The sequence below is a fragment of the Salmo salar genome, chromosome 29, assembly GCF_965601325.2.
Source record: "Salmo salar chromosome 29, fSalSal1, whole genome shotgun sequence".
Lineage (NCBI taxonomy): Eukaryota > Metazoa > Chordata > Actinopteri > Salmoniformes > Salmonidae > Salmo > Salmo salar.
Window position 1 is genome coordinate 22,799,819 of NC_138319.1, and position 13,371 is coordinate 22,813,189.

At 44.7% G+C, this 13,371-nt stretch overlaps 1 protein-coding gene across 3 annotated transcripts in view; it reads left to right on the top strand.

Moving 5' to 3' along the window:
• Positions 1-13,371, top strand: part of LOC106590347 (rho GTPase-activating protein 18) — a 45,741-nt gene that overhangs the window by 24,154 nt on the left and 8,216 nt on the right. For all 3 annotated transcript variants that reach the window (XM_014181269.3, XM_014181271.3, XM_014181270.3), the window contains exons 2-9: positions 3,859-4,052; positions 4,180-4,400; positions 7,675-7,759; positions 8,048-8,235; positions 8,522-8,687; positions 8,928-9,019; positions 11,490-11,567; positions 12,073-12,232. In XM_014181269.3, the coding sequence (XP_014036744.2) occupies positions 3,859-4,052; positions 4,180-4,400; positions 7,675-7,759; positions 8,048-8,235; positions 8,522-8,687; positions 8,928-9,019; positions 11,490-11,567; positions 12,073-12,232 (1,184 nt within the window). The remainder of the gene's footprint in view (positions 1-3,858; positions 4,053-4,179; positions 4,401-7,674; positions 7,760-8,047; positions 8,236-8,521; positions 8,688-8,927; positions 9,020-11,489; positions 11,568-12,072; positions 12,233-13,371) is intronic.

Sequence of the window (13,371 nt, forward strand, 5' to 3'; positions counted from 1 at the left end):
ATTGACTTTAGATTTTCCCCTCAAGGCATAAGCGTTGACAATTGAGTACTCAAATAATCATTCTGTTCTAGATAAATAACATGGGCCTATATTCACAAAGTGTCTCAGAGTATGAGTGCTGATCTAGAATCATTTTTTTTATTTTTTATCTTTAAGCTCATAAGATTAATGGACAGATAGGAGTCAGAGGCCCTTATCCTAGATCAGCACTGCTACTCTGAGACACAGTGTAAATACAGGTCCTGACCTTTTTATATTACCTTACGTGCCAGCATCATAGCAGGTGATCTAGCTAGATAAAATACCCTGTTGTTCACAGGCAGTGTAGGGTGAAGATTTGTTGTGGTGCCGTCCACTGATGGGTGTAAATGGCTCGCAGTCAGAAGGCATTGGAGGGTGAACAAGAGGCCTTGTACTGATGCCAATCACAGATCTGAATCCTTCCTTCAGCCTGTATGGCTGTGCCTCATAAAGCCAGATGCTTAACAAGAATAGATCTTGTTTAAAATGAGGAATTAACAAGGAACACTCAGTCACACACACACACACATACACACACACACACTAGTCCCATTGATTGGGGTGAAAGTGTGCAGATGAGGTATAGCATCTGAACCTGCTCTTCAACAAGTACAGCATATTTCTACATGTCAATAGACCAGCCCTACACCTGGCACTCCCAATGAATTTTTATTTCATTCTGCTCACATGGAATCCTAGCACACAGCTATGCAATCACCATAGACAAACATTGACAGTAGAATGGCCCACTGAAGAGTTCAGTGACTTTCAACGTGGTAACGTCATAGGATGCCACCTTTCCAGCAAGTCAGTCCGTCAAATTTCTGCCCTGCTAGTACAGCTACGAAGTAGTAGGCCACACAAGCTCACAGAACGGGCCGCCGAGTGCTTTACTTGGTTGGAACACTCACTGCCTCTCCACGCAACGTCAGCACAAGAATTGTTCGTCGGGAGCTTCATGAAATGGGTTTCCATGGCCGAGCAGCCGCACACAAGCCTAAGTTCACCATGCACAAAGTCAAGCGTCGGCTGAAGTGGTGTAAAGCTCACCACAATTGGACTCTGGAGCAGTGGAAATGCATTCGCTGGAGTGAAGTATCACACTTCAACATCTGGCAGTCTGACAGACGAATCTGGGTTTGGCAGATGCCAGGAGTACACTACCTGTCCCAATGCATAGTGCCAACTGTGAAGTTTGGTGGAGGACGAATAATGGTCTGAGGCTGTTTTTCATGTTTCAGGCTTAATGCTCCAGCATACAATGACATTCTAGACGATTCTGTGCGTCCAACGTTTGGGGAAGGCCCTTTCCTGTTTCAGCATGACAATTCCCTAATGCACAAAGCAAGTTCCATACAGAAATGGTTTGTCGAGATCAGTGTGGAAGAACTTGACGGGCCTGCACAGAGCCCTGACCTCAACCCCATCGAACACTTTCAGAATGAATTGGAACTGCGACTACGAGCCAGACCTAATCGCCCAAGATCAGTGCCCGACTTCACTAAAGCTCTTGTGGCTGAATGGAAGCAAGTCCCCGCAGCAATATTCCAACAACTAGTGGAAATCCTTCCCAGAAGAGTGGAGGCTGTTATAACAGCAAAGGGGGGACCAACTCCATATTAATGCCCATGATTTTAGTATGAGATGTTCAACGAGCAGTGTTTGTTATTCCTTGAAATCTCATGTGATAACATCATGAGTGTGAGGTAGAGGGGCACCCAGGGGAACAAAAGCCCATTAAAACAAAGTTCCTCTCTGAAAGCTCCATCCGGACCCCCAGCATGCACCACTCTAATCAATAATATCCCCCTAAGTGAGGCCAGGGCCAGCTTTCTGGCGCACGCAAACACACGCACACTCACACTCACAATATTTGAGTACAAAACCAGCATGGGTAGTTTTCCCTGAACACTGATGTATTTGTGGCTCTTTGTGTTCTTGCAAACAACATTGTCCATTGTGCAGCAAAGTAGAAAATACAATTTACATATTTTAATGAAATTGGGAAGGTTTTCCATGCTGACTAGAGAGTAGGAAACAACTGAGAGGCCTGGGGAAGTCCCCTTGAACCTCCTCCTCGCCTCCTATTCATGTCCCTCCTCCAGTTGTGGAGGTGGAGATAATAAGTGTGTGTGTGCGTGTGTGTGTGCGCGCGCGTGTGTGTTTGACTGTTTGTCTGTGTGACACTGCCCTCAGTACTCTTCCATAGTCGTTTCCCATCCTATTATTATTTGGACCAGGAACCCCCTATCCCAGCATTGTCCTGGCCCATCAGATCAGACCCCACCAGACAGGGGGCCAGCTATACCGGGTAACAGGGCCGACAGGCCACATCAAGGTGCTGCTCTCCTGACCACTCATAACTCTGCCTATCTGAAATGAAAGGGTCTGTGATGTGACCATGCCCCTCTATAATTAGGGGGTTGTAATGAGAACCAGACAGACCTGCGGGAAAGATATGGCTCTCGGAGTGCGAATGGATTCCATATGATGTACGGGGTTGTTTATGTCAAGGAGTGATCACACGTGTGCACACAGCCTGCATGCTCGTACATGCAGGCACCCTCATTTGTGTTCATACACAGGCTATAGGAACGCCATCCGCAACTTGCATTTCTCCTTTTGATTTTGATATTCATTAAAGTGACTTGTAGCCTAGTGGTTAGAGCATTGGGCCAGTAACTGAAAGGTCGGTGGATCGAATCTCTGAGCTGACAAGGTAAAACATCTGTCGTTCTGCCCCTGAACAAGGCAGTTCCTCGGCCGTCATTGTAAATAAGAATTTGTTCAATTAAAAAAAATATAATAATTGATCATTGTGACAAGTGTGCTTGTTAGATGGTCTAGGTCCCACTTTGTTTGGAGTGTATCTTATGAAGGCTTCATAAAGCATTCATACAGGCTTTACAAGCCTGTATGAACTATAATTCATGCGCTAGAAAGATTCATGATGTGGAGTAACTGTGTGACATAATCATACATTTATTTGTTCACATTTATTCATCCTTTATTTAGAGTTGGTTTAACTGTGAAAAAGCGCTGGATAAAAAAAATGTATTCACACTTTAATCTATAAAATGTTGTGCACTAATTTGTTTATATTCGTTCTAGTGAGCATTTCTCCTTTGCCAAGATAATCCATCCACCTGGCAGGTGTAGCATGTCAAGAAGCTGATTAAACAGCATGATCATTACACAGGTGCACCTTGTGTTTTTATTTGTCTTTATTATGGATCCCCATTAGCCAAGGCAGCAGCTAATTAAAGCAGTTATACAAGGCAGTGATGGGGACAATAAAAGGCCACTCTAAAATGTGCAGTTTTGTCACACAACATAATGCCACAGATGTCTCAAGTTTTGAGGGAGCGTCCAATTGGCATGCTGACTGCAGGGATGTCCACCAGAGCTGTTGCCAGGGTATTGAATGTTAATTTCTCTACCATAAGCCATCCTTTCAGAAGATTTGGCAGTATGTTCAACCGGCCTCACAACCACAGACCACGTGTAACCACGCCAGCCCAGAATCTCCACATCCGGCTTCTTCACCTGCGATATAATCTGAGACCAGACACCCAGACAGCTGATGAAACTGAGGAGTATTTCTGTCTGCAATAAAGCCCTTTCACATGACTGCGCACCTGCCCAGTCATGTGAAATCCAAAGATTAGGGCCTAATGAATTTATTTCAATTGACTGATTTCCTTATATGAACTATAACTCAGTAAAATCATTGAAATTGTTGTATGTTACGTTTTATATTTTTGTTCCGTATAAATGGGTCACCAATACCAGCCTATTGACTAACTGACCTCCCCCTCTTCTCCTTCCCCACCCCAGGAAGGTGCAGTACCAGGAGATAGGCCTACTAGGCAGGATGAGTTCCAGGGGGGCCAGACTCTCTTCTCCCTCCAGCTCGCTGGAGCGTCCAGCGTCACAGGACTCCATGGAGGACTACTGGAGCGAGGTGAAAAACATCGAGGAGGATGGCGAGCGGGCCCACGAGGACCTGCTTGAGAGGGGCAGCATGGATGGTCTGTACCAACCAGGGTTGTATTCATTCGGGCATGCAACAGAAAAACCATAGAGATGGTTACAAATGTAGATTCTGATCAATACTATATACTGATTTGTCTAAATTATTCTTCCTCCACATTCCAGAGGCCGAGCTTGAGGAGGCGTGGCTGCAGGAGGCGGGTCTGTCCACATTGGTGTCGGGGGAGTTGGGGGAGGGGCCTGCAGAGGCGCTGCTCTCCACACTGACGCGCTCGCAGGCAGCCATGGTGAAGAAGCGTGTGGACAACTACACCCTGACCATGAGGAAGAGGAACAAGCAACCGGCCAGACACGTCCAAGACGTCTTCTCCACGCCTGATACATTGGTGGGTGCTTTGGGTTACGGCAAGGGTGCTTTGAGTTAAGCACTCAGCAGTTGTGTTTATGGAGTTAGTCTATATATTTTCGATTTGAAATCCTAACAGAAAACATGTTGACATGAAGTCTGTCTTATGTCTGGCCCTTGGTGCTCCTATGGCCTAAATTCAATTAGATATAGAAACTAATCTCACTTGTGGTACTGATCCTCTGGCAGAGCCAGATAAGCCTCTGTAACCTCAGTACGTATCCAAATCCAGTGTGTTAGGGATGGGGGTCGGGGCCACAAAAAATTCTGATCTCATCATGAGGGGCCGCAGTTGCTCGCGGGTCAGCGTACCCACAATTTCTTTTTTTTTTAGCTGACTTGGCTAATTGACTGACTATCAGTAGCTAGGTTTCCGTCCAATTTGCGACAGATTTTCATGTGAACATTTAAGAATCTGCGTAAAACAATATGCACATTTTCCACCAGAGATGTTTCCATCAAACTGACTTTTTGTGGACAAAAGGCTTTACGTGATGACGTAGTACACATAGAAATAACTGAGGCCTAATGCAAGTTAAAAGGGCTTCCATTGGATTTTCAACTCAACTGATGCTTTTGCCACAAAAACTGTTGCGTTATACAGTATAACAAATGTTCCCACTTGAGCACACAGCCATGTAATATCCATATACAAACATTGGCAGTAGGATGGCCTTACTGAAGAGCTCAGTGACTTTCAACGTGACACGTCATAGGATACCACCTTTCCAACAAGTCAGTTCGTCAAACTTCTGCCCTGCTAGAGCTGCCCTGGTCAACTGTAAGTGCTGTTATTGTGAAGTGGAAACGTCTAAGAGCAACATCGGCTCAGCCGTGAAGTGCTAGGCCACACAAGCTCACAGAACGGGACCACCGAGAGCTGTATCGCGTAGCGTGTAAAAATCGCCTGTCCTCGGTTGCAACACTCACTACCGAGTTCCAAACGGTCTCTGGAAGCAACGTCTGCACAATAACTGTTCGTCGGGAGCTTCATGTATTACGCTTCACCATCTGGCAGTCCGACTGACGAATCTGGGTTTGGCGGATGCCAGGAGAACGCTACCTGCCCGAATGCATAGTGCCAACTGTAAAGTTTAGTGGAGGAAGAATAATGGTCTGGGGCTGTTCTTCATGGTTTGGGCTAGGCCCCTTAGTTCCATTGAGGGGAAATCTTAACGCTACAGCATAAAATGAAATGGTTTCTCGAGATCGTTGTGGAAGAACTTAACTAGCCTCCACAATCACCCAACCTCAACCCAATTGAGATGGTTTGGGATGATTTGGACTGCAGAGTGAAGGAAAAGCAGCCAACAAGTGCTCAGCATATGTGGGAACTCCTTCAAGACTGTTGGAAAAGCATTCCAGGTGAAGCTGGTTGAGAGAATGCCAAGAGTGTGTAAAGCTGTCATCAAGGCAAAGGCTGGCTACTGTAAACACTTTTTTGGTTACTACATGATTCCATATGTGTTTTTTCATAGTTTTGATGTCTTCACTATTATTCTACAATGTAGAAAATAGTAAAAATAAAGAAAAAGCCCTGACTGAGTAGGTGTGTCCAAACTTTTGACTGGTACTGTATATCATTTTATTTGGGGGGGATGGATCCAAGGGCCTTCAAAAGGGGCCACCAGTTGCCCAGTTGGCTTAGAGTAAGGAGACGTGCTTCAGTAGACGTGCTTCAAACACTCAGGTGTGTTACCAACCAGTACTTAAACACCAACCCAGTTGGTTTGGGCCAGAACCATTATAGGCATATACTGTATACGTGACTCTGGCACGGCCATTGTCAGATGAGATGGATGTTCTCCTCATGCTTGCCCAACCCTATAAAGCAGCTCTCAGCAGATAGCTGCCTCTTTCTGGGAAATAGAACTGGACCCCTGACTGACTGACTGTTAGCTGTAATCTGGATGAGCAACAGGCAAGAGAAGAGCGACGGGGAAGTCCCATACTGTTTTCAGATGGAAGTGTACTGCACGCACTGCTTAGATCCAAGGACGTCAAATAGCATAGCAGCATTGTAATATGTTCTGTAGAAGCGTTGGTGGTATACCAGGTAGCAATCCCACAGAGTTGTCATGGGAATTTGGAACAAATATGCAGACTCCACCCTGAGTAGCTAGCTAGCTGCTATGGCTATTAAAGGCTGTTGTGTGGCTATGAAGTCTTGATCGAGATTAAGATATTTACAGCATGAATGAATGGGGAGGGGTGATACGACTAATAAAGCGCCTACGCCAAAGAGTGCCAGAAGTCCCCCCCTGTCAGCACTGCTGTGTGGCGGTGGCAGTAGTCTCTAGGGTGAGTCACAGATCTGGCAGGGGGCACAGGATCATAGTCATACACACCCCTCAGTTCCAGCTAGGATGGCAGCTGATTCCAGGACACAGAGAAAGCCTTCACCCTACTCCAGCTAGAATACTGTCTTACTGGCAGGCTTCACAGACCACTGTTGATATATATTTTTTTGTATGATTAAGGAAATGGATTTAGGCCCCAAGGACATGGAGTCTGGATCCATTAACTGGCCATTCAGTCTAAATGAGGATGGATTAAAGACCATGGCCAGTTATGTCGAAATCTGATAGTGGAAGATGGTGGTGTCTCTTTTTGTGTTTGGTTGGTGGAGTGTAATATTACAGCTAATGTAGTTATTTTAATTGCTTACCATTTGAATTCATACGTAATGTATTCAGGCAAATGTTAGTATTTTGGTGACTATGAACTCAAGCTCTTTCTCAGACCTGTGAAATGCAATTTTATGTACATGAAACAGTATAAAGGCAACATTTCTATATCCTAGTGCTGCTGACTGGGGTTTGGTCCATGCTCTTTTCGCTGACTAGGAGGTGTACAACAAAACAAAACAGCTGGCTCTGTTGAACATTCCATTGATACCCACTCTCCTCTCTCCCCATGTCAGCAAATGTACTGCAGAGCCATATGGTAGTAAGTGCATTGGAACGAAACAGCCATATCCCTCATCGCTGTTCACACATCTGATACTGTGACTGATGAGATGATCAGCTGAACACAACGATAGTGTTAATTCACTTCACTGCAACGCCTGGGATCGTTTAGAAGAAAATTGACTTATTTCACCATAGTCAAATGCTAAAGCAGGATTCATATTTTCATGCGTCCCACTTCAAAAAGCGAATGTTTAGTTGTTGATAATCCTTACTTTGTGAAACAAACTCCACACACACCAAATGAGCATAAATGATGATCATGTATGTCCCCTATCCTTTTAGTTGGTTGATCCCATACTGCCAGTGTCCCCCAAGTCACCCAATGGACACATGCCTTCCAGATGCATCCACCGGACGTCTTCAAGAGGTGAATCTATAGTCTCTCAATATGTTACCACCATTTAATGTCCCCTATTAGTTTGGTTAGATTTGGTCGGCTGACGCAACCGACTGTGAGGCTACCACTCCAGTGGGTTGAATCAATGTTGTTTCCATGCTATTTCAACCTAATTCTGTCAACGTGATTGGAAAACTCATTGGACTGTGACCAAGTCGTCAACATAGATCATTTCCATCTGGTTGGTTGGACTGATGTCTTTGCATAGGGGAATATGCTGGTGATGTGCCCGTCATTCTGACTGTATGTGTGTTCCAGTGCGGCCTGCTTTTCCCAGTTTCTCCCCGGTGGAGAGACGTGTTTCAGAGTGCCCTCCCCCTCAGGAGACCTCTGACACCCTGTCTTTCCAAGTGCCTTACTCCGAGGGCGTCACTGCCCACCGCAGGGGCCGCCAGGGGGACTGCCAGGACTGCCAACGCATCCGCAGAGATGACCCCGACCTGCCTGTGAGTCTCACCTCTGACCTTTTGGAACTCCAAAAGGCGTTTAAAAACAAGTGAATGCAGTAGAAAATGAGAGAGCGACAGACATATGGAAGGGATGGTGCAGGACAGAAAGTGGCAGAGCGGGGATTTGAACCCCAGCTGTAGGTGCCTGTGTGTGGTCTGGTCTGGAGTCAGCCGTGTTAATCAATAGGCCAACCTCTGACAACCTGTTTGAATATATCAAATGTGTTGATGATCGAGACTGTTTCTTTTGAATGACCATGGTCTTGTCTTCTGTCTTGTATAGACATTTCAGCTGCCTAGGCCTAAACTAGGCCTCACCCACATCCAAGATCTGTCTTGTGAGGACATGAAGAAGATCGGCTACATCTCTCTGATTGAACTGACCACGTTCTACGACTGCCTGGGCATTGAGCTCAAACGCAACCGAGCAGCACGCAGCAAGGCTAGAGGTGGGTGGTTAACTGGGTCATGTTCATGAGGCAACAAACGAAAGAAACCCCACATAAACAGAGCGGGACTGTTTATGTGGAAAACTGTAAAATAAAACATTTTGTTTTATGTTGCAAGATGTTTTAAGACATTTTCAGTTGCGTGCTCTAATGAACACAACCCTGGTGTTTCACATCCCATTTTTACATAGACAACAGTCATTGTGGTTTTGAACTCTCTTTTTTCCCTCCCCTCCACAGAAAGTGGTATATTTGGAGTTCCCCTGACCACTCTACTGGAGAATGACCAGAAGAAATGCCCCGGGTCCAAGGTTCCTCTCGTCTTCAGAAAGGTACTGTACCTGTTTGGTTCTATTTGTATTGGTAAAGCCCCCCTTACTTCTCTCCCCTCTGGTTATAGTAATACAGTTATAGAAATTATACTGGGGGGAAATCACTGCTTATTCCCCAATGGAAAATTATATGGGGTTATTGTGCGTTGCCAGTTCTCCTATACTTCTATGGGTCAGTTAAACTCTCCCTATATCTCTCTCTCCCTCGTTTCCTTTCTCTCTTTTGTCTCTCTTTTTGTGTGTCTCTCTCTCTCTCTCTCTCCCTCTGTCTCTGCTCCCCAACTCCCTCCTTCTCTCAGAGCTACTCACACCTAGAGCTGGGCGATATTTACAAAAATTCATATCGTTATAAATTGACTGAATTATTACAATAATAATAAATTGAACAATACGTTTATAACATTCATGTGCACTGTTGTTTTTTTTTATATTACCCTTAAAACTTCTACTAATACTTTGAATGTTGTACCTATCAATTTTCCTATTAACAATCAGCCATATTAGAAACTTATTTCATTTAAAACTTCACATTTCTCTAGTAGGGCCCAATAGGTTTTTTTATCGTAATGAACGATATCAGAAAATGTCCACAATAAGTGGTCGGTTTTGTCATGTCGATATACATTTTTGGTTTATCCTCCCAGCTCTACTCTCCCCCTCTAACCCATACTATCCTGACCCTCGACCCTTCCATCATGCTTGTCCTACTGAAGCAACCCTTTCCCAGGACCCCTCACATCACTCCCTGACTCCTCCTCCTCAGCTGGCCATTACTGTTTTGTGTTAACGTAATATGTGTCAGGGGATGCCCACACACGGACCGCTCCCTCCAAGGACCTATCGCCTCTCCTGTTATTTTCATTTGTGTTGTCATGTCAGCTAGGGATGGATGTTTAGTTATTGTCCATTTCTATCATAGAATATGTTATCTCTGATATTTTACAAATATGTCTGGGATGGTATATGCAGTGCCTTCAGAAAGTATTCACACCCCTTGACTTTTTCCACATTTTGTTGTGTTACAGCCTGAATTTACAATTGATTAAGTTGAGATTGTCACTGGCCTACACACAATGCCTACACACAATTCGGGCGGCAGGGTAGCCTAGTGGTTAGAGCGTTGGGCTAGTAACTGAAAGGTTGCAAGTTCAAATCCCCGAGCTGACAAGGTACAAATCTGTCGTTCTGCCCCCACTGTTCCTAGACCGTCATTGAAAATAAGAATTTCTTCTTAACTGACTTTCCTAGTTAAATAAAAAGGGGAAAAAAATGCCCCATAATGTCAAAGTGGAATTAGGTTTTTAGAAATGTTTACAAATTAATAAGAAATGAAAAGCTGAAATGTCTTAGCTGTAATAGAATCTGTTATTATAGCTATTATAGCTCATATATGTTAGAAATATATCTGGGACTGTATATAAGGAGCTGTACTGAAAATAACATCTGACTGTGTAGAGTCCCAGCAGCTGCCAGCCAGTGGCACGGACCTAACCTTGGCATAGCTGAGCGTTAAGGCACAAATAACCCTGTTACCAGCAGTCAAATTCCAGTCTACGCAGAATTTACCTAAAATAAGTCACATTGACTGTCTAGACTGACTACAATTACAGACCACGTATAGTAAATGACTAGAGGATTGGGTATCAAGGTGATGTTTTATGGATTTGGTAGATAAGTGGCTCCTGAAAGGGAATTATAGGACTTTTCTTTGAAGCAATTGTTCACTGCTATATCAGTTTTGGTTTATCTTTTGCACACCTGGAAAGTGGTTTCTGGAAACCATTGCTTCAGAATGCAGATTTTGTGTGGTCTAGTAAACAGATAGTTAGCCTTTGGGATCCAAAGCTTGTCATAAAATACAATTGTATTTTCTCTCATATCTGTCATATTGCACTTGCAAAGATCCCTAAGCCCTCCTAAACAAAAATGATCAAGTGTTCGTACCACACAGTTTACTGTTGAGAGAAGTTACGGAGTGCACCTTTTTTAAGGGAAATATTTTATCAGTCGTCACAAAGGGGCGGGAAACAGGAGGGTTGTGTCTTTTGGAGTGGACCAGGTGTGTGAGAGATGGTGGATCTGACAGCGTTTACCTCAGGTCGCTGGCATCTTTCTGTAGAGACGAGATGACTGAAGTCCCCAATCCAGGTGTGAGTCATGTTCAATAGCACAAAACAAGTTTGGCGATGGAGAACAAACATCAAAGGCCAGCGACCGAATCTGTGTCCGCTTTTATCTCTAGTTGTAAATATGAATTGAATGCTGTTTTGTTAGTGGTTTGAAGACCTCCCTGTAAAAAAAAAAGTTTGCACAAAAATGACTTCCCTGTCTGGTGAAAACCAGGAAGAGGAAACGAATGCAGTCAGATTTGGTTGATTTTGTTTACAGGTGAGAGTCGAGTTCACATAGAAATGTCCCTCTTGGTTTGTTAAATTTGTTGTTTGCAAAATGTGTATGCTTGTGTTTGCAGCTCTTGTCCAAGCTGGAGCAGACAGGACTACAAACAGAGGGGATTCTCAGAGTACCAGGGTCTGCATCCAGAGTAAAGGTAAGCCCCTCAGATACACACACCCCCTCTCCCTTTTCCACCGATGAAACCGGAGCTTTTCATACTTTAGCTGTCAATCACCAATCATAGAGCTATCATGTTCTGTGTAACTAGCCTATGTCTACCATTGTAAAAACATTTCAGTGAAGGGAAAGATATGTTTGTTCTTTGATTTAGTGCTGTACTTGACCCCATCTTATATTATCCTACTGGATACCCTCCTTTCATCATTAGGACAAGCAGACTGAAGACGGGATGTACCCCCCCCACTCCCCTCCATTTTGATTTGTTAGGTACCATGGCAGGTCACCCCCCTACACACACATGAGATCTCAACTAGAGGAAGCATGTGGGTATTAGGTTCCCCAAACACACATGGTGATGGTTAGGGATGTGGTTTGTTTTTATGGAGGGGTCAAAGGTGACCGTGGAGTTGAGATTAACCACAGGAGGAGCCATTGTGGAGATAATGTGTATATTCTTGTTTTGCTGTTGGTATTTGCAGCATCTGCGCCAGGAGCTGGAGCAGAAGTTCTATGAGGAACGGTTTGACTGGGAGCAGGTGAGGCACAATGACGCAGCGGGCCTGTTGAAGATGTTCATCAGAGAGCTGCCTTATCCTCTGCTCACTCTCCAGCACTTACCGGCCTTCGCCGCTGCACAGAGTGAGTGCACACAAATGTAGGCCTGTACACTTACCATTTAAGTGTATGAATAATACAGTGCATTTGGAAAGTATTCAGACCCCTTGACTTTTTCCACATTTTGTTACATTACAGCTTTATTCTAAAATTGATTAAATAGTTTTTTGTCCTCTTCAATCTACACACAATACCCAGTAATGACAAAGCAAAAACAGGTTTTTAGAAGTGTTAGCAAATGAATATAATTTTTTGTTGTTGATATATCACATTTACATAGTACTTTGTTGAAGCACCTTTGGCAGCGATTACAGCCTCAAGTCTTCTTGGGTATGATGCTACCAACTTCGCACACCTGTATTTAGGGTGTTTCTCCCCTTCTTCTCTGCACATCCTCTCAAGGTCTGTCAGGTTGGATGGGGAGTGTCGCTGCACAGCTATTTTTAGGTCTCTCCAGAGATGTTTGAACGGGTTCAAGTCCGGGCTCTGGCTGGGCCACTCAAGAACATTCAGAGACTTGTCCCGAAGCCACTCCTGCGTAGTCTTGGCTGTGTGCTTAGGGTTGTTGTACTGTTGGAAGGTGAACCTTTGCCCCAGTCTGAGTTCCTGAGTGCTCTGGAGCAGGTTTTCATCAAGGATCTCTCTGTACTTTGCTCCGTTCATCTTTCCCTTGATCCTGACTAGTCTCCCAATCCCTGCCGCTGAAAAACATCCCCACAGCATGATGCTGCCACCACCATGCTTCACTGTAGGGATGGTGCCAGGTTTCCTCCAGACGTGACGTTGGCATTCAGGCCAAAGAGTTCAATCTTGGTTTCATCAGACAAGATAATCTTGTTTCTCATGGTCAGAGTTTTTAGGTGCCTTTTGGCAAACTCCAAGCGGGCTGTCATGTGCCTTTTACTGAGGAGTGGCTTCCATCTGGCCACTCTACCATAAAGGCCTGATTGGTAGAGTGCTGCAGAGAAGGTTGGACTTCTGGAAGGTTCTCCCATCTCCACAGAGAAACTCTGAAGCTCTGTCAAAGTGACCATCAGGTTCTTGGTCACCTCCCTGACCAAGGCCCTTCTCCCCCGATTGCTCAGTTTGGCCGGGCAGCCAGCTCTAGGAAGAGTCTTGGTGGTTCCAAACTTCTTCCATCTAAGAATGATGGAGGCCACTGT